The sequence below is a fragment of the Naegleria fowleri genome, assembly GCF_008403515.1.
Source record: "Naegleria fowleri strain ATCC 30894 chromosome Unknown tig43, whole genome shotgun sequence".
Taxonomy (NCBI): Eukaryota; Heterolobosea; class Eutetramitea; order Acrasida; family Naegleriidae; genus Naegleria; species Naegleria fowleri.
Genome location: NW_025407975.1, coordinates 347,425 through 365,828, shown reverse-complemented (window position 1 = coordinate 365,828; position 18,404 = coordinate 347,425). Strand labels below are relative to the sequence as shown.

At 36.9% G+C, this 18,404-nt stretch overlaps 9 protein-coding genes across 9 annotated transcripts; 6 read left to right on the top strand and 3 right to left on the bottom strand.

Annotated features, from left to right (window-relative positions):
• Positions 1-75: 75 nt before the first annotated feature.
• FDP41_005142 (uncharacterized protein) lies at positions 76-690 on the bottom strand (the record flags this gene model as incomplete). The annotated part of the gene is made up of 1 exon (XM_044708635.1): positions 76-690. One exon carries the CDS (start codon positions 688-690, stop codon positions 76-78), a length of 615 nt encoding a protein of 204 aa, XP_044560528.1.
• Positions 691-1,018: 328 nt separating this feature from the next.
• Positions 1,019-3,004, top strand: FDP41_005141 (uncharacterized protein; the record flags this gene model as incomplete). The annotated part of the gene is made up of 1 exon (XM_044708634.1): positions 1,019-3,004. The coding sequence occupies one exon, from the start codon at positions 1,019-1,021 to the stop codon at positions 3,002-3,004; it is 1,986 nt and encodes a 661-aa protein (XP_044560527.1).
• Positions 3,005-3,595: 591 nt separating this feature from the next.
• On the top strand, positions 3,596-6,755 carry FDP41_005140 (uncharacterized protein; the record flags this gene model as incomplete). Its single annotated transcript, XM_044708633.1, has 8 exons — positions 3,596-3,814; positions 3,949-4,186; positions 4,268-4,277; positions 4,363-4,906; positions 5,160-5,196; positions 5,285-5,547; positions 5,729-6,115; positions 6,228-6,755. The coding sequence occupies 8 exons, from the start codon at positions 3,596-3,598 to the stop codon at positions 6,753-6,755; spliced, it is 2,226 nt and encodes a 741-aa protein (XP_044560526.1).
• A 98-nt stretch (positions 6,756-6,853) lies between these two features.
• Positions 6,854-8,614, bottom strand: FDP41_005139 (uncharacterized protein; the record flags this gene model as incomplete). The annotated part of the gene is made up of 3 exons (XM_044708631.1): positions 6,854-8,022; positions 8,144-8,292; positions 8,355-8,614. 3 exons carry the CDS (start codon positions 8,612-8,614, stop codon positions 6,854-6,856), a joined length of 1,578 nt encoding a protein of 525 aa, XP_044560525.1.
• A 572-nt stretch (positions 8,615-9,186) lies between these two features.
• On the top strand, positions 9,187-9,458 carry FDP41_005138 (uncharacterized protein; the record flags this gene model as incomplete). The annotated part of the gene is made up of 2 exons (XM_044708630.1): positions 9,187-9,213; positions 9,258-9,458. 2 exons carry the CDS (start codon positions 9,187-9,189, stop codon positions 9,456-9,458), a joined length of 228 nt encoding a protein of 75 aa, XP_044560524.1.
• A 707-nt stretch (positions 9,459-10,165) lies between these two features.
• Positions 10,166-12,189, top strand: FDP41_005137 (uncharacterized protein; the record flags this gene model as incomplete). Its single annotated transcript, XM_044708629.1, has 4 exons — positions 10,166-11,129; positions 11,226-11,579; positions 11,635-11,997; positions 12,116-12,189. The coding sequence occupies 4 exons, from the start codon at positions 10,166-10,168 to the stop codon at positions 12,187-12,189; spliced, it is 1,755 nt and encodes a 584-aa protein (XP_044560523.1).
• Positions 12,190-13,038: 849 nt separating this feature from the next.
• FDP41_005136 (uncharacterized protein) lies at positions 13,039-14,322 on the top strand (the record flags this gene model as incomplete). Its single annotated transcript, XM_044708628.1, has 1 exon — positions 13,039-14,322. The coding sequence occupies one exon, from the start codon at positions 13,039-13,041 to the stop codon at positions 14,320-14,322; it is 1,284 nt and encodes a 427-aa protein (XP_044560522.1).
• A 240-nt stretch (positions 14,323-14,562) lies between these two features.
• On the bottom strand, positions 14,563-15,780 carry FDP41_005135 (uncharacterized protein; the record flags this gene model as incomplete). The annotated part of the gene is made up of 2 exons (XM_044708627.1): positions 14,563-15,419; positions 15,540-15,780. 2 exons carry the CDS (start codon positions 15,778-15,780, stop codon positions 14,563-14,565), a joined length of 1,098 nt encoding a protein of 365 aa, XP_044560521.1.
• Positions 15,781-17,604: 1,824 nt separating this feature from the next.
• FDP41_005134 (uncharacterized protein) lies at positions 17,605-18,351 on the top strand (the record flags this gene model as incomplete). The annotated part of the gene is made up of 1 exon (XM_044708626.1): positions 17,605-18,351. The coding sequence occupies one exon, from the start codon at positions 17,605-17,607 to the stop codon at positions 18,349-18,351; it is 747 nt and encodes a 248-aa protein (XP_044560520.1).
• Positions 18,352-18,404: the final 53 nt, after the last annotated feature.

The window sequence follows — 18,404 nt, the reverse complement described above, 5'->3', positions numbered from 1 at the left end:
GTGTGTGGAAATTTTGGCGCCATTCCAATGCATGGTGGAACATTCTCAATAACAATTCACAGATCCGCGAATATATTATTCATCTTCTTCTTGAACCTCTTCTGTTGCCGGTTCTTCATCTGCCATTGCTGTAAGTTCGGAAATTACAGTCTCTAAATCAGTGATGGATCGAATACCTAGTGCTAGCTTTCCGTTGATTTCTTCAAGCCAACCTTCTTCAATGAATGCATCCAATGCAATATCAGCTGCTTCCATACTCAAAGTTTTTGGTCTATTGCTATTAGCTGTTAGTTTGGAAATATCTTGTTCATCTGCAAGGGCCTCTATGAGTGTTTTAAAGAAGGTCAATTCGTCGGGAGAAAATCTTGTTGATAATTTTGAAATTTCGTCATCTAATTCATTAATGATTGTATAAAGTATTTTTCGAGTCTTGGGATGTTTTGTCTTGACAATTTTAAAATGTAGAAGTGAAAGAGCCCTATTAATGGTTCCGATGAATTCTTCCAAAGTTTTATCATAATGTACATTGGTATTTTGCGAACGCATATTTTCCACTAATAATCCGTATTGATGTTCCAATTTATAATTCTCTAGTTTGTCTCGTAAATCATCTTCCGATTGAAATCGGTGAGCCATCAAAAATTGCAAAAGATGGCGATGAGTTTCCGTCATGGCATGATGTGCATCCATTTTTTGTTGTTGAGAAATTTCACTCGTTTTCAAACAAAATTTCTTTTAAAGGGTGGAAAAGTGTTGGAATTTATGTTCTCAAAACAACACAATTTTTTGTCACTTCTCAAAGGTCTGTCCATACTCGACAACATTTGAAAGCCCATTTTGGTGTTTCTTGACGATCTTCACTGTTGTTGGACCTCAAAAAATTGAAAGCACCACCAAATTAGATACACTTTCTGAAAAATTTCGTCGATGGCATGGACCAATAGGAATTACCAATTTTAATCTTCTTCTTAAAATCAACCACATAATTCATCGTTCGTGTTCTCACTTCAAAATTCAAATGAACCCTCATGGTTTTTTTAAAGACCATCATCGGCATTATGATGAGGAAGATTCGTCCCCAGGTCACTACTATCAAACCTCCAGTGTAGAGGACGATATGGAAGAAGACTCCATGAATCAAATACTCACGGATGAATATAGGGATCATCGTTCAAAACGATATAAAAAACCATTTTCATCCCCGAATGAACCATCCATTCATACTTCTAATATTCATATCAATCATCATGTAAATAGTGAAACAGATTTTTTGGAAGATGAAAATTCTCTGCGGCACCAACAAAAAGAAGGTGCTCTCAAATCTCCACTGTTGAAAGGACGAAAATTTAAAGCATCACTTCCATCTAAAATCAAGTATTTCAACAAGGGATTTGTAAATGTTGTGATATTAGGATTTTCCTTTTTGATTTTATTTTCTGCATTTAATATCATATTATTTTATTTCTCGGAAATTAGAAAACGAATTACAACGGCTTCGGTCGTTCTCTATGCTTCTCTAAGTGGTTCCTCATTAATCACGCCGAGTATACTGAAATTGATTGGATTAAGATCAAGCATTATTGTTGGAGCTTTATTATATTCATTATTTGTGCTTAGTTTGTGTTTTGATTTGGCTCCCATTACTTATACATGTTCATGCATTTCTGGTTTAGGAGCAAGTTTATTGTGGATCAGTCACGGTGAAATACTGACTCGATCTGCAAATTATTATCAAAGAATTGCCACCAAAGAACGAAATAAGATGGAACTCGATTATGTGAATTCAATCTATATGAGCATGGGAGACAAGCCAATAAGATTTTCTTCACATCATGCAGATGGTGTGATGGGACTATTCAGTGGAGTATTCTTTGGTATTTATGCTCTCAATTCGGTGTTTGGAAACTTAATCTCGACCTCTCTTGTCAACTCTGACATCGATTACTTTTGGTTATTTTTAATACTATTTATTGTGTCACTTATCGGCTCTTTACTTTTGCTTCCTCTAAGGAATATTTCATTTCACGAAACAATTAGTAATGTGCAATGGAAACAACAACCTAGAAAGGTCAAAAACTCAAGCAATTTACGAAATAATGACAGTTCGTTTAGAAATTTAGAAACTGGAAGAACCAGCTATCCCAAAAGTGTCATCATGAAATCAAATTCTTCTCAAAGTATAACAAACGACAGTGCCACCATTAATAACGATACAGATGACGAAGATAGTTCTAATCTCCCATCCATGTTTGATGAAAATGAGAGTGTTTGTACCATTGAATATGAACTTCCAAAACCTCCTTCTAGAAGAGACAAGATTATTTCCATTGTTAGGGATATTTGCGAAAACATTAAGAGTAGTTTTTTAGTATTGTTTTCTGTGAAAATAGTATTATTTGGCTTTATATTTTGCTACTCTGGATATTCGATTGCCTTCTTTTATAGGTCTCTACCCAAAGTGATGCAAAAACATTCTCACACATTTCTGGTCCCTTGGGCGATTGCTTGTTTCGGAATTACAGAGATGGTTGGATCTTTAATATTTGGAAGATTGTGTGACAAGATTGGAAAAAGGCCAATCATGATTTTAACGCTGTGCTTACATGTCCTTGCCATTGCTGCCTCCTTTGCCACAGTATATTGGCCACCAAGTTATTACAATTATTTTATCCCTCTACTTGTGTGTGGATGTGCAGATTCTGGTCTCAACGTCGTAATTTATTCAGTAGTTGGAGGAACAGCAAGCTATTTCAAACATGAGAAAACCATTGAGGCATTTGCTTCCTTTCGTTTGATACAAAGTATGGCCATTTGTGTTGGAATCGTTTTTGGAGAACGATTTTCAGTGCAAACCATCCAACTCACCCTTTCAGGATTATTATGCCTGTGCATTCTATTCTATATCATTTTAGATTTTTGTTTTTATCCATTTGATTCTAAAAAAAGCAAATTTAAAAAGAAGGAATCTGTGGAGAGTCGAATGAGAGAACAACCTTATTTCTAAATGACCTTTACAATCAAGTCATTCATTTCATAATTTATTCTCTTGTCAAAAATAGAAGAGTGACCTCAAGGGAAGATGATGCATGACCATTGAATGGAATTGAGGAAGTATTGAGTGACAGCGTGTTCACTCTCTGTTGATCTGTTCAAGTAAATCAGAGCCCAAAAATTCAATCAAATCAATTACCTTTGACTTTACATGAGTTTATTAACTTATTAACATGTGTTACTCTTCCTTTGAGCCTTCAACTTGAAAGTTTATGACCACGTTTGTCAGATGTTCAATGTTGAGAGACATATTGGCCCTTGTGACACCAAATCGACTTTTCGAAGGCAACGATCGTTGCTTTAGTTTGAAATGGAGACCCATAATCAGATGAACATTCACAATGTCTATTATCCATCCATAAACTCCACCACTCATTAGGAAGTATGTGTGAGATTTTTTCTCTCACAACAAAAGAAGGTTCTTGTAAACTCCATTTCATTCAGCCAACATTCGATAGTGTCCGGTGCGCCTGCATCTGCAGCTCACTTCCGCAAAGTGTCACAACCATGATTGTTGTGTTGGAGCCTTCAAAGACCATAAAAAATGAAATCAAAACAAGCCACCGACCGGAACATCATGTTCCTCTTTCTGATGGTAACAATGATGGTGATCTGCGGTCTCATGCCATCAGGAGGAGGAAGAGGAGGCTCCTTGTTCTCATCATGGGCTCATGCTGCTAATATTCCAATAGATGAAAATAACTACATGATCGGAGCAGGTATTTATGATATTACAGGACCTGCTGCGGAAGTGGGTATGATGGTAGGTTGATGAAAACAATGAAAGGTTGATACTTTGATGAAAATTGGAATTTTGATTCAACATGATGATCAAATGGATGATGATATCATCATCTTTTATGGACACCACCAATTTATTTGAAAATCATCCTTTAGGGCTATGCCATGGTTGATCAAAGAACCAAAGGAATCCACTTTCGTTTGAGAGCTCGAGCTTTTGTGATTGCTGAAAGAACAAATCCAAAAAGTAGAATTGCTTTTGTGAGTGCTGACCTTTGTTTTGGAACTCAAAGTGTTCGATTGGGAGTGGTTCCAAAATTGCAAGAAAAGTATGGAGATTTGTACACCTTGGATAATGTTGCTATTAGTGCTATCCATACGCACTCTGGACCAGGTATGTGATTTATTAGTTGTTGTTGTTGTTGAGAGAGAGAATGATCATTATATTGATCTCGACCATGATGATCATCATTAGGTGGTTACAGGTTTGTATCATTATTTTGAATGAGAATTGAGATATGAAATCTTTATGGTCACTTTTCTGAATATTATCATCACTTTTAACAACAGTTTCTATGCCGTGTACGACATGACAACTTTTGGCTTTGATAATCAAAACTATCAAGCCATAGTTGAAGGAATTTATCAAGCCATTGTTCGTGCTCATGAAAATCTTTCTCAAGGTGGAAGAATTTACATGAATTCTGATCGTTTATTCTTTAGTAATATTAACAGATCTCCAACCAGTTATATTTTGAACCCACCTGAAGAACGAAAACTTTATGAAATTGATGGTGACACCGACAAGACCATGGTAGTTCTTAGATTGGAAGATGACAATGGAAAAGAACTTGGAGCATTGGCTTGGTTTGCTGTCCACTGTACAAGTATGAACAATACCAACATGTTCATTAGTGGTGACAATAAGGGTTATGCCTCTTACATGTTTGAAAAGTTAAAGAATGGAAATGAGAGCTTCCCAGGTGTTGGACCATTCATTGCCATGTTTGCTCAATCCAATGAAGGAGATGTCAGTCCAAATACTCGTGGTCCTACATGTCCAGATGGTATCACTCCATGTGCTCCTGATTCCACCTGTGAAGGAACCACTCAGGTATGTTTTTATTATAATGTAGCAGATAGAATATGTGAAATATGATATTGTTCCATGATATTTTTATGATTTGGAATATGTGAAATATGATTTTGTTCCATGACATGGAATATGTGGAATATGATTTTGTTATGATATGGAAAATGTGAACTGGTGGTTCAATAATGATGATGGAATGATTCTCCTCACTTTTTATATAATGAACATCATTCATGTTTTATTTTCAAATATATTCAATTCATCGAAAATATAGAAATGTACTGCTAAGGGACCAGGTAAAACTGATTTTGGTAAGTGTTGTTTGTTCTCTTTCCAATTTCATTCCTCTGAACCACATATTGTCACTCATCATTCCTTGAACTATTATGCCGTCCACAGACTCTACAAAAATTATTGGAACTTATCAATTCAAGAAAGCTCTTGCACTGTACAATGATAAAACCAATTCCATTGTATTGAAAGGACCTATTGATTTCAGACATACACACTTGAACATGTCTGACATTGTTGTTTCTCCAAAATACACAAACACTGGTCAAGTTGGAAAAACCTGTAAAGGAGCAATGGGCTACAGTTTTGCTGCAGGAACTACCGATGGTCCAGGTGATTTTTCATTCAAACAAGGAGACAATTCGACCAAGGTGAGTAGAGAAAGAGTGTTCAAATTGTAATGTGACATTTGCTTGATGCAATCCATGTTGTTATGGATGATATGTTGTTTATAATTTTTATATGTGAAAATCATGATGATGAAATAACTACCACATGTAATCTTTAAATGTTTTCAAAAAACAATCGTGGCCATGCCTACAATAATAATAGGGAAATCCATTTTGGAACTTTATTTCAGGTTTTATTGCCAAACCAACTCCAGAACAAATTGCTTGTCAAGCACCAAAACCAATTCTTTTAGATGTTGGTTATGCTCAATTCCCTTATCCATGGGCAGTTGAAATTAATCCAATTCAAATCATGACTGTTGGACAACTCGTGATCATTCCAGTTCCAGGAGAATTTACAACCATGTCAGGGAGAAGACTGAGAAATACGATTTGTAATACTCTCACGACATTGAATCCAACAAGATTTCCACCTGCCACTACTCGTTGTGTGATTGCAGGTCTCTCAAACAGTTACACTCAATATATTGCGACCTATGAAGAGTATCAAGCACAAAGATATGAAGCTGCCAGTACTCTCTATGGACCAGTAAGTTGAAATTTTCAACATTTACTCATCATGAACATTTCACTCAATCCTTATTCTTTACCATGATGGTTGTCTGGAATCAATTCACAATCATTTATTCATGTTAAAATAGCATACTCTTGCTGCCTATCAACAAGAATATGACAAGTTGGCAACAGCATTGGCTTTAAATCAACCAATTCCACCAGGTCCTAAACCTCTGAATTTAAGCTCAGTTCAATGGAGTTTTATTCCTGGCGTTATTTTGGATACGGTGCCTTTGGGTAAACAATTTGGAGATGTGTATCGTGATATTGACACAACCAAAACCTATCGAAATGGAGATACCGTTCAGGTCGAATTTTATGGTGGTCATCCAAAGAACAATTTAATGACACAAAAGACTTTCTTGACGGTCGAGCGATTGAATGAGAGAAATCAATGGGTCGCAATTCTTGTTGATGGAGATTGGGACACAAAATTCCATTGGAGACGCGAATGGCTCAGCGAATCCATCATTACCTGTATTTGGAATATTGGTGAAACGTTTGCTGTGCCACCAGGAACTTATCGTATTCAACACTTTGGTTATTACAAGGATTTGGAGCAAAGGGTTTTGCCTTACCAAGGAACAAGTAGTCCATTCAGAGTTGTTGCATAATTTTTTTAACTTATTAAATTATTTGTTATTGCACTTAAAGAACGTCACAGCTTTGAATTAAAAATGTAAATAATTTATTTACAATAAATAAATTCTTGTTAGTTGGAAAGTGGAAGCTTATATTCCAAAAGCATATCGTTTTCTGGAGGAATTGCAATTAATGCACGTAAAATATTGTCAATGGCAGCTCTTTGCTTGAACAAGGCGTTAATCACTGGAGCATTGGTGTTCACGAGTGGAGCTTTGAATAAATAGCTCAAAATGCTCATCACTGAATCCATTTTTCGGAAATCCTTGCAATCAACGTTTGAGAAATCTTGTTCAACAGAGTCAATTTGCTTGAATGTAACTCTTTCCATGAGTTCTGTTAAAACAACCAAATCGAGCATGAGTGGAGTGGCCAAAAGGGAATCTTCGCAGGTGTTGTGAATAACAATGGTATTTTTACCATTCATGAAAATTTCGCTAATATATTCATCGAGAGCACGCTTGCTGTCACCCACGTATGGAATATACTTGATAACAATGCAGTGATCTGGAGCATCTGATTGCTTGTTGGGATAGAGGATGTCATTGCTCAAAACCATGTCATCAACAACACTTTGCTTTGAAACCTCCTTTGATCTGAATTGGAGTGGTGAACTCAAATTCTTTCCGTCATTGTTACCCAAGTGATTGTAACTGGCAATGGATGCAAGTTTTAAACCAGCACCAACAAGGAAGTCAGCCAAGACTGACTTGATCTTTGTTTGTCCACTCTTAAAATCGTCACCTCCAATAAAGACGCCATGTTGTTGAGCCAATTCAATCACACCAGGAACAAAGGTGTTTTGTGGAGAACCATTGAGGTAAGAACAACCTTCCAAAATTGAAGCAACACAGTACAAAGTACTTGGTGATACTTCGCTCTCATTGTTCTTGATGCTCTCCATGAGTTCTTGAGCAGTGGAGTTCAAATTTTCTGAAACTTTACAGAAACGTTCAGTGTTTGCAGTCCACAATACAATTACCTTGTCCAATTGATTCTTTTGTTTGAAGTCTCTAATGTCGCTTCTAATTTGTTCCATTTGTTCGAATTTATGTGTGGCAGCAATGAAATTGTTTGCTCTGTCATTTTGGTTAGCAGCAATAAAATCAGGATCATAAATTGCTGCACGTGGTTTGTATTGCTTCAATTCTTCTTCGAGAGCCTTTTGCACTTCAATATCCAAAACCTTGGCTCTTCGGCAAGAATCATAAATATTCAAATTGGAAATGTCCCAACCATCTGTGTGTATTCAAGAAAGGAGCAAGAACATCATTGTCGAACATTGTGAAAAAGGTCATTCAAAAATGCCAAACAAGTGAATTGGTCAATAAATGAAAACCAAGCCGCGAAGGATACATACCAACAAAGAGCTCATCAGGATTCAACATTGGAACAACATCCTTGAGGGCACAATATTGTTGTCCTCCGAGATGAATGGTACTTGATTGTGTAATACTTCCGAACCAATTGGCAGTGTGAATTCCTTCCTTGGTTTCCCATTGCAATTTCCTATTAGACAAAGAAGAATAAGCATTAAAATATTCAAAAAACGTTTTGAATGAACTACTTACTTCTTATTGGCCAAGATACCTGCAGTGAGTGTGGAACCATTGTTACCACCCCAACCCACCAACATGACACCCACTCGACCAATCTTCTTTTGAGTCTTAAATTCAAGATTCACTGTCTTGGGTTCAACAACAATCTCTGTAGATCCATCTTCTTGTGTGCGAGAGTCGGTCTTGTTATAGCGATAAATGTACTTGCTTTGGATATATTCAGCAGTTTCCTTGAGATTGGATGATTTCACGGTAATCTTCTTGCTTGGCATTGTGTGTATGGATATGAATGTATGAATAGAGAGAGGTTGAGTTTAATGGAAGAAAGAGGTGCAGAGTTGATGATTCAGCTTTTTTCTCTCGGAGGAGTGGAATGGAAGGCTTATGACGCGTTAGAGGAATAGAGGCAATGTTTTTGCTTCTTGCTTCTACTCTTTAGCCCGACAAGACAGTTAAAATAGGTTGATCCAGTAAGGAAGGTGAAGCGCCCGTTCTTTTGTATTTCTTTAGATATGTTTACAAATTTGTAGTGTTTGGCGTCTTTGTAACTTGACGTGTGAATGCGAGGAACTCGGTACTCAAAGTGTTGAAAGACAGAGTTTTACAAGTGTTGTTCATGTGTGATTAAGGTAATGTAACTTTCATTGGTGTCTCTATGAATAATTGTTGAGAAATGTATGAGGTATTAATTAGGAAATACTTGTGGAATGGCAATTGCCTTGAAGAGGACAATTGATCACAAAATCAACTTTTTAGTTCATCATCATTATTATATATATTGTCGTCGATCGATAGATAACAATTCACAAAAGAAAGAAACAAACCACACACACTAATCATCATCATGAGTTGGATTCCAGACGAATACAAAGTGAGTAGTCTTGATTGGAAAACCTAATGGTGACATCTTAAAAGTCGTTGAAACAACATCAACAACAAGAACAATATACCACACTGAAAGACGAGGATATTCGAGAACATTCCACCAGTGCCGAGCAACGAGGAGAACAAAAAGTTGAGTCTTCTCCAAGCAGCAATAGGAAGGACTTTGAATCGACCATTGAAAGCACAAACAAACCAAAAATTGGAGATCCAAACTATCCTTTTGCCAAATAATAGTCATTATTGAGGAGAGTGAGAAGCAATTCGTTCAACTGAGCATTGAAATTGGTCTCTATGTACAATCTTGTACTATAAACATGAAAGATATCACATACTTGTAAATAAATTCATCTTGAGTGATTTGTATTTTGACTCCAAGCTCATGCTGTGATCCTTCATGAATAAATTTAGCTTCTAAAATCCATACCGGATTGTTGTTGGAGGCGCATTTAATGTCATGAAAGGCAAGTGAATCATCAACAACAACAACCACCACCACAACGATGATGAACGTTCATCATCATGAGAGCCGAAATAGAGGCAAAGCAACCACAAAAAAACAGTTTTAAATTATCAAAGAAGACGCCTGTGAGCGAACAAGAAGAGCGTTTTATTGTCCTTTTTTAAACCTAGGCGAATTGAATACAACAAACACTACACTCATCAACAGCCACAACACAACAATACGGATTTGTTGCATCAGCAAACGCGTTGTACATACTTTGCAAAGTTTAAAAGTTCCGATTCCTACTCTTGGAAAACCGACATTTTTGCACAAATCTTGCTGAACTTTATTCAATTAAAAACGATTGTGTATATAATAGTTTTCAAGTGCACTCGGAATGATTCCTTGATACAACAACACTCAAATGAAAGGATTTATTAATAATTTGTACCGAGCTGAAAATAACTGTCCAACCTTCAACAATAGCAACAACACGATGCACTCTAATAGTGTTCACCGCCATTTGGTGTTATTTTGTACATTAATATTATTATCATTGTGGTGGAATGCGGTAATATGCATTGCAGATAAACCATCCCGAAGAAATTTCTCCAAAGATGACACTTTGCTGAAGAAAGGCTTAAAGCCATTTCCAATGGTATTTCCAGACTCGTTTGTTATTAATTTTAAAGTGACCAATAGAGATGATGTCCATCTCAGATTTGAAGGCACAGCTGCAATAAGAAAGAAGGAAATAGGACTCTCTCATATCAAGCTTACCTCGAATACTGTCCTTAGAGAAATTGTCAGTGCGAGAAGTGACACTAGCCAGCAACACAAACAAATTCTTAAGAGATATTTCTTTGACTCTAGCAAGTTTGCATTCAGAGAAGTCACTCATGAAAATGGCTCTCTCCTTCCTTCCTCATCTAAATTGGCTTCTACCTCACCTTTCGAGTTTCACAAATTAATTGACATTATTGAGAATAGTAGCTATTTGATTCCTGACGACAGTTCAGTATATGACATTGCTGTGAACACTCTTTGCTCATCCAGAAAGTTCCACAGATTGATCGTATTTTTTGAGCATCAGCACTATGTTCTATGTGTAGACAAGCAACGAAAACCATTTATTGTCTCTCATATCATTAACAACAATTTCATTGTAAATATTACCAGATTTATCCCAGTGAGTGGGGAACAACCACTTTTAACAGGGCTCAACCCAGAAGATGAGCAATACTTCCCTCGTGGAACCTTAAATTTTACCAAGACAGAACAAGAGAAAATTCTGCTGTCAAACCCAATTTATAACACACCAGAAAAGGCGTACATTTTCGATCATAAATACTCGTGCTCTCTTGCTTGGCTACGAGATGATCATTCATGTTCTTCTTTGAAAGAAGAAGATCCTAAGCAAAGCGTGACAAACAGAACATGCATTTTCTTGCATGGTGTGGGTAAGTATAATGTTGTCAGAGTAATCACAAATTTGAATGTTAACCTTACTTTGAATTTCTGAACTCGAATTTTTATTATTGAACACTACAATGCAGGTCAGTGGCCTTCACAAGCAGGACCTCCAGTCAACAGCTTCCCTGATTATTGGGGAAAGGTCAATTCATATACGCCACAGTGCACAGAGAGATGGTTTATTCGAGAAGAGACCAAATATAGAGGATGGAACAATACGGATTTGCAAAAATCATACTGCAATCTTTCATTGATTAACAATACTGGAAACGTGATTCAAAACAAAATCATTTTCTCACACTCTATGGGAACACTTATCCTGGCTGGAGGCATTCAAAATGGTTTTTGTAAAATAGATCCATCGAGCGTTTCTTGGTACGATGTCATGGGTCCTTTACATGGCTCTAAAGCCTCTCTATTCCTTAAAGAAATATGTGGTAAGTATTTCAAAAGAAGAATTTTTCCATCCTTATGACAAACGTTATTCAAAAGTGAGAGCAAATACATGGACAGATCCAAGCATTTATAAAATTGTGGCTGATGAAGGCGGTTACTGCATTGGTGGAAATAGTACCGACGTATTCCCGGCATATGGCACATTGTCACCAGACTTTCCTGGAATTCAAGAATTAGTCAAATATGTATCTCCCTATGTGACCGGTCAAATGTGTGGTACATCTGCCTATGGTTTAAATTCAATTTATTCTGTGCCACTATTTTTGTTAAGTGAAGTGGTGGGATATGGAGAAGTGAATGATGGAATGGTACCCTTGTCCTCATGCCAAGTATTTCCTGACAAGCCACTCTCACAAGTGTATTCAGATTCATATTATGCTGTATCAGCTAATCATGCAGGTAAGTGATTAAGGCAAATTTTTTCATTTGACCAACACAATCTCCTTAATATGTGATGCATGAATCATTTGGAATGTGCTACTTGTTGTATGTGTATATCCTGGATTATTCAAAATAGATGGGACATGCCGAGATGGAGATGCCTGGTGGGGAAACTCAAAGCCATGTTCCTATTACACAAACAAGGTATAACTGAATGATCCCTTCGTTTTAACCTCATCTGTATACATAAGTAATAGCATTCAATATTCACACAATGGAAGACTAAATATTGCAAAATTCAATTATTAAGGACCCCCTAATAGAATACCCAAATCATGCATGTACTCACCACGTTCAATTTTTATGAATATATTTGGAAATTTAATTATAATGTACATAATACACTGCAATTTATTCATAATTGATATCTTCATTCAAAACCTTGCATTCTGATTTATCCTGAGTCATATAATTTCCATAAATGTTCATTCCAACTGGAGAATCATTCAATACGATGATTGGCAATTTGACATACCTCTCATCTCCGCCCTCTCAATTATGAGCAATGCATCCGAGAAGGAGTCCTTTCATTATCTTGGACACCTTCTTCTCTTATCTTCCATGGTCGAGTATAATATTTGACTCGAGTTTACAACAACAAGCGGTCCGAATCTTTCCCGAGTGGACAAATGAGACTCTTTCCTCACGCTTTGTTTGGGTTTGCCTACGCGCATAAATACAACAATTCCTTCACCACGAAGAATCATCCTTTCAAAAAAATCAAGACTCTCACCAACCGCCAAAAAACTCCTTTTTTTAAGCCTTCTTTTCCTGCAGGAATATTTATTGGTTGCTCTTGTGTTAGGTTAATAATAATTTGTGTCGCACTTCCAAAGGACTTTTACCATCAAACCTTTCGTATTGTGATTTGTATTCATCATTCTCTTTCTGGAGATTCACGATTAGATTTTAGAATATATACCATCACACCACTCTCTCTCTATTGTACTGATATACTACTTGTAATCACTACTACCATCATCAATAATAATACATCATATGAAAAGAGTTGCTACTGTTGGAGCAAAGTTCTACAAGTCCCACAACAAACTTGTTCATTCCCCTTCCTCTTCATCATCGTCCGGTTCACCCTCTACCACTTCTTTTGCTTCCTTGAGCGAATTGGCTGAATATCATGGAGTGTTCGAATCAGAAAGTGTCGTCGTGAATTCTCCTTCTGCAACAACGACCACATCCACAACTACTCAACCATCATCATCATCCTCTCACCATAAAATTTCCCCGCTTCGGCATATCAGTTCCTCTTGCGATGATTTGTCCAACATGTTTGAACATTTGGCATTGGATCATTCTGAGAGCAACAATAGTGTTGAGCTGAGCAGTAATGGTGATGATGTTGATTCCAGTCATACTGCAGATGTTCTTCTTGTTGTCAATAATCTTGACAAGAACAACGATGACCTCCTCCTTTCTCATCAAGATTCCTCTCCTGACATGACGACTCCCACCACCACAGCCCCCACTCTCACTTCTACCACCACTCCTTCTGTTGAAAAGGTCGTCGATGCTGTCATTGTTGAAAAGGTCGTAGTTAGACCCATTTCCTCTACTCCTAAAATTTTAAAGAAAAAGAAGAGCAAGATTGCAATTCCTCCTCAAGCAGAACATCATCAAGGAAGAAAGACCATTGTTTTGGATTTGGATGAGACTCTCATCAAGAGTTTTCATCAAGAACCTGACTCCTTTGATTTCACAATTGACATTGAGTTTCCACATCTTGGACAAATGGTGTCTCAGCATGTCTATATTAAGACTCGTCCTGGTCTCAATCACTTTCTTGAACAACTTCATTCCAAGTTTGAGTTAGTCATGTTCACTGCTGCATTACCAGTCTATGCCAATTCCATTTTAAAACATATTGACCCTGAAGGAAAATACTTTTCCCATGTACTATATAGACACCACTGCAAAGGCCAAGGGGCCTTCCCTGGTAAGGACCTCAGCATTCTTGGCCGTGACCTTTCAAACACAATTCTCGTAGACGATGGAGTTCTCAACTTTCTTCAACCAAGGAATGGCCTTCTCATCAAATCCTTCAAGGGAGAAGAAGACGACAAGGTTCTCTCCGACATTGTCTTGCCATTTTTACTTCAACTGAGTGATCCATCAATCTCAGTGTATGAGATTGTTGAGAAGTATAGAAACTTTTTGGCAATCACTTACACATTTGAATATGCCGATTCTATTGAAAAGTCTCATTACACTCACTATATTAATTTAAATTCAAGACAAGTTGAGCATCGTCAATTGTGCATGTACTAACACACACACTCACACCACGTGAATCATTCTCCATTTTTGCCCTTTTCTTCCTCCCCTTACACAAAAATTGTACCTTAGATGAAAAATTTGAGTTTCCCTTTTTTTGCCACCCATTCAAACATGCTTCTTGGTCATTCTTAATAAATTATTTGTTATGGTTCTCTTGCTTTATCCAACGAGCTATCTATTGAAAAACGCACGACTCTTCCAACCAACAAGCTTTATTTATTGTCTCGGAGTTTACTTGCCTGAGTTTCGTTTTTTAGCTTGTTCCAAAAAGTCAGCCAAACTACTCAAATCTTGGTCTTTCACTTCTTCATAGAAATCTTCCAAAACCTTCATTAATGACTGACCAGTTTCATTGGCAAAGAATTGTTCTGCACCAGGAGAATGCTTCTGAAGGTCTTTTATCATACTGTGCTTAAATGTTTCAAATTCTTCTCTTGATAGATATTTTGGAGGAAGTCTTGGTTTTGTGGGAGAATTTGGAGCTAAAGTGGCGCCATCTGAAGGTGGATTGATCTCGATATCTTTAGAATCGTGTAACAAGATTGATTTTTCAGGATTTAAAAATGGGTTATAGTCTTGAGCATTAATTCCCATTTTTGCAAATACTTCATCCGATAATACTCTGTTCATGTATTCCTCCAATTGTTTACCTTCCTCTCCATCTAACATCTTCATAAATTCTTCAATTTGATCTGGAGAATATTCATCTTGAATTTTTTCTGGAATTTTAAAACCAGCTCTTTTTTCAAACTCTGCTCGAACGGATTGAAATTCAGGTGTATCTACAAAATGTGCATTCTCTTTGAAAGCTCTTGCAAGATCCTCATAGACTTGTTTCTTTGATTGTTCTGGAATGGATTTGTCATGATATATTTTTCTCATTCGTTTGTATTTTTCAAGCATTTCCTTTTTTCGTTCCTTGATTTTAGCTTTGATGGCTTGAATGTCATCTCCTGTTAATTCCTTTCCACGTCTTTTAGCATCCACCCAAACCAATTCTTCATATCCTTCTGATTCTGCAAGGAAAGCATTCCAAACGACATCGTTTTTCATTTTTTCAGACAGTTGTTGTTCTTGTTCAGTCATTTCTATTATTTACAGGTTATAAAATTCGTATTCGTTTTGAATATATCAGAAATCAATGATGATGATAATGATGATGGATATAAAGTTACGTTTGTACTGCACATCCATTTAAATTTACATACTCAAGACATAATCCGATATCAAATCGGGATCTACATTCTCTCCGAAATTCTTTTTCTTTGATGTAATGGATCTCTCAAATAATTGAGTGTGATAGAATGCTGTATTTATATTCTGAAAATTGAAAAAACAACTTGTGTGATGATCTACTCGTCCATGATGCCCATGTTGGGTGTTGGTTCCAATCACTCGTCGCAAATTTCTCGAGAGCCCAAACCAAAGCTTGTTGGAATGTTTCAGCATTTTTTTTTCGTTCATCGAATGTCTTCAAAAAATTAAAGAAGCTTATAAGAATGAGAACCACTACAAAATAATTTCTTGGGCAACGTTCTGAATGGTTTTGATTGAAATCATTTCAAAGTTATTGCTGACAGTCTCATCAATGGTTTTTAATGATTTTCAATGATTTTAATGTATAGCCAACATCTCTACTGAAACATTCCAAGTAGTCACCAATGATGCATGTCAAATGTGCTGCTCATGTCAAACAGACAACAATGTTGTCAAGACAAAGTAATAACTCTCCTGTCAAATGATTGACACACATACCACAAGGATTCCGATTGTTGGTTGTAATATTTCTTGCCGATATTGATTTCAATAATTGCCCATGTTCGTCGAAAACTGAAATCTCTTGTGATGATCGAGAGGTGGTGAGAATCAGTCTCGAGACTGGATCAAAGTACACCATGTTAGAACTAGTTCTTAAATCTATCATTTTCTGCCAAGTCTGTTGTTCTTTCTTTTTATAAATTGAAGGCCTGGGATTCAGAAGAATCATACAGTCAGAATCTATAAATTGCCAAATACTACTATTTCGTAAATCATGAGGGTTTTTTACATTTCAATAAAGTTTTCAATGAATATTTGGAAATATTAGTGGGACATGAATCTGCAATGACAATGGCATCGTTGTGTTTTCCATCAAAATTCTCTTCAATTCTGAAATGAATTGATCCGTTTGTAGCCAATTCAAAAAGAATCCTCTGTTTGAATTCTCGGGTATACAAATCAAATACTTGTAGAATATCATGTTGCCAATCTTCTTCAAAGAGTCCTCCAATCCAATCATAGGCGCTCACTAATATATATCCATGATGGTATGAGATTTCAACTTGTTTTGCAAAGTAAGGCTCTTTATGATTTTCAGAAACACACAATGTTGAAGGATTGATCTCAAAATTCATTGAAAAACCTTTTTAATCTTCCGATTTTTCATCATTAATTTTTCTTTCAATTTGTTGAAATACAAGTTGAGATCCGAGTTGCCATTGCATGATGATGATACGTTGTTCCAAAAATAAATGTAAAATTATTGTAACTCTTTCTTCAACAATAATCTCCACATTCTCATCATCATCACAATGACTTAAAGTTCGATATTCATCTTTGTTTCTTCATTTTTTTGTTTAAACATTCGAATCAAGAATTTGTTCCTCAACAAACTGGAATCTCAGACAAATAATGGTTTCGAGATGCTCAGAAAAACCACAAATTCAACCATAATGACAAGAATATGTTGACGGTAGACACTTTGGTGACCTCAATTAAAACCTTGCAAGAACCAACTCGTCAGAGAGGAGAGTGGACCTCCTCCATCAATCCGTATGGTCATGGATGGTCATTCTGAATCCCAGCACAACAGTTGAGCATTTTCTATTGAAACCTGCCACCAACCAACCGTTAACCATCATCATGACATCATCCCTCTATCGAGTACTTCACCTCTACTGTAGTGCGTGCTACAGTGGGGATGGCATTAGTATCTTTAAACCGAAAGAACCTCCTGTCGTTGAAAGACGTTTTACAGTAAAAGCAAAACTTGAAAAAATTTTAAAAATAAGTCCTCGACCAACCGAAGCGAATGAAATTCAAACTTTTTGAAAAAAAAACAACACCCGAGTGGCCTGATCCTCAAAAGACGATCCTCATCATTCCGAGTATCTCTCAACGATCGGGTAGTGAGTGAATTCTCATCATCATCTTTCCGAGTTATTGTTGTGGTTGCCTTTGTTGTTGAATCAACTTTGATCCTGCAACTTGAAGAAACAATTCAATCTATAACACATGCCTCGGAGTCGACCATTAATGATCAATATTTCATTTGCTAGGGATCAAAATGAAGAGGGCTCAACGTTGAAAGGCACCATTTCCTCCTCCTCCTCAGGGGGTGCTTGTTCATTTCATCCTCATCACCAACATCATTCAGTCCCACATTCTTCCTCACCTCCAATCATTCAAATTGATGATTCAGATGAAGACTCTTCTCCATTCACTTCCTCTTCTTGTTCTTCTTCAGCAAGTAATTCCACCAGCTCCTTGACTTGTTGTGGCCATTTGGGTGGCTGCTCTGAATTTGAGGAACCATCACTGGGTGGAGCCACATCCTCCACTCATGAAGATCACAACAAGACTCTTTCCTCTCTCTTCACTCGACTTGGATTGAGTCTCTCCAGAAAACCCTCTCGAGAATGCTCCTTTTCACAAGAGGATCGTCTCTCACCACCTTCCTCATTCAGTCCTCAATGTCCTTCCACCACCTCAGCTTCCCAATCATTCAATGCCGCCTCTTCTTCTTTTCCACTCCTTCTAGCGCCTTCTAACAAACGAAAAAACAGTCTCATGTTTTCAACTCCTTCCACTGAAGACAATGAATCAACCGTGAGAGATATTTTGAGTTCGATTTCGTCTCGGTTTCACAATGCTCTGTTGGAGAAGAAAACCTCAAACAGCATTATGAAACCAAAGAAGATGAAGTCGAATTTGAAAAGGTTTACCAAGTCTTTTGATGGACATTCTTCCAGCAATTACTGAGCAAATGTGACTTGTAGTGACGCTGTCAAATTGTCATTTCAATCACACCCAGG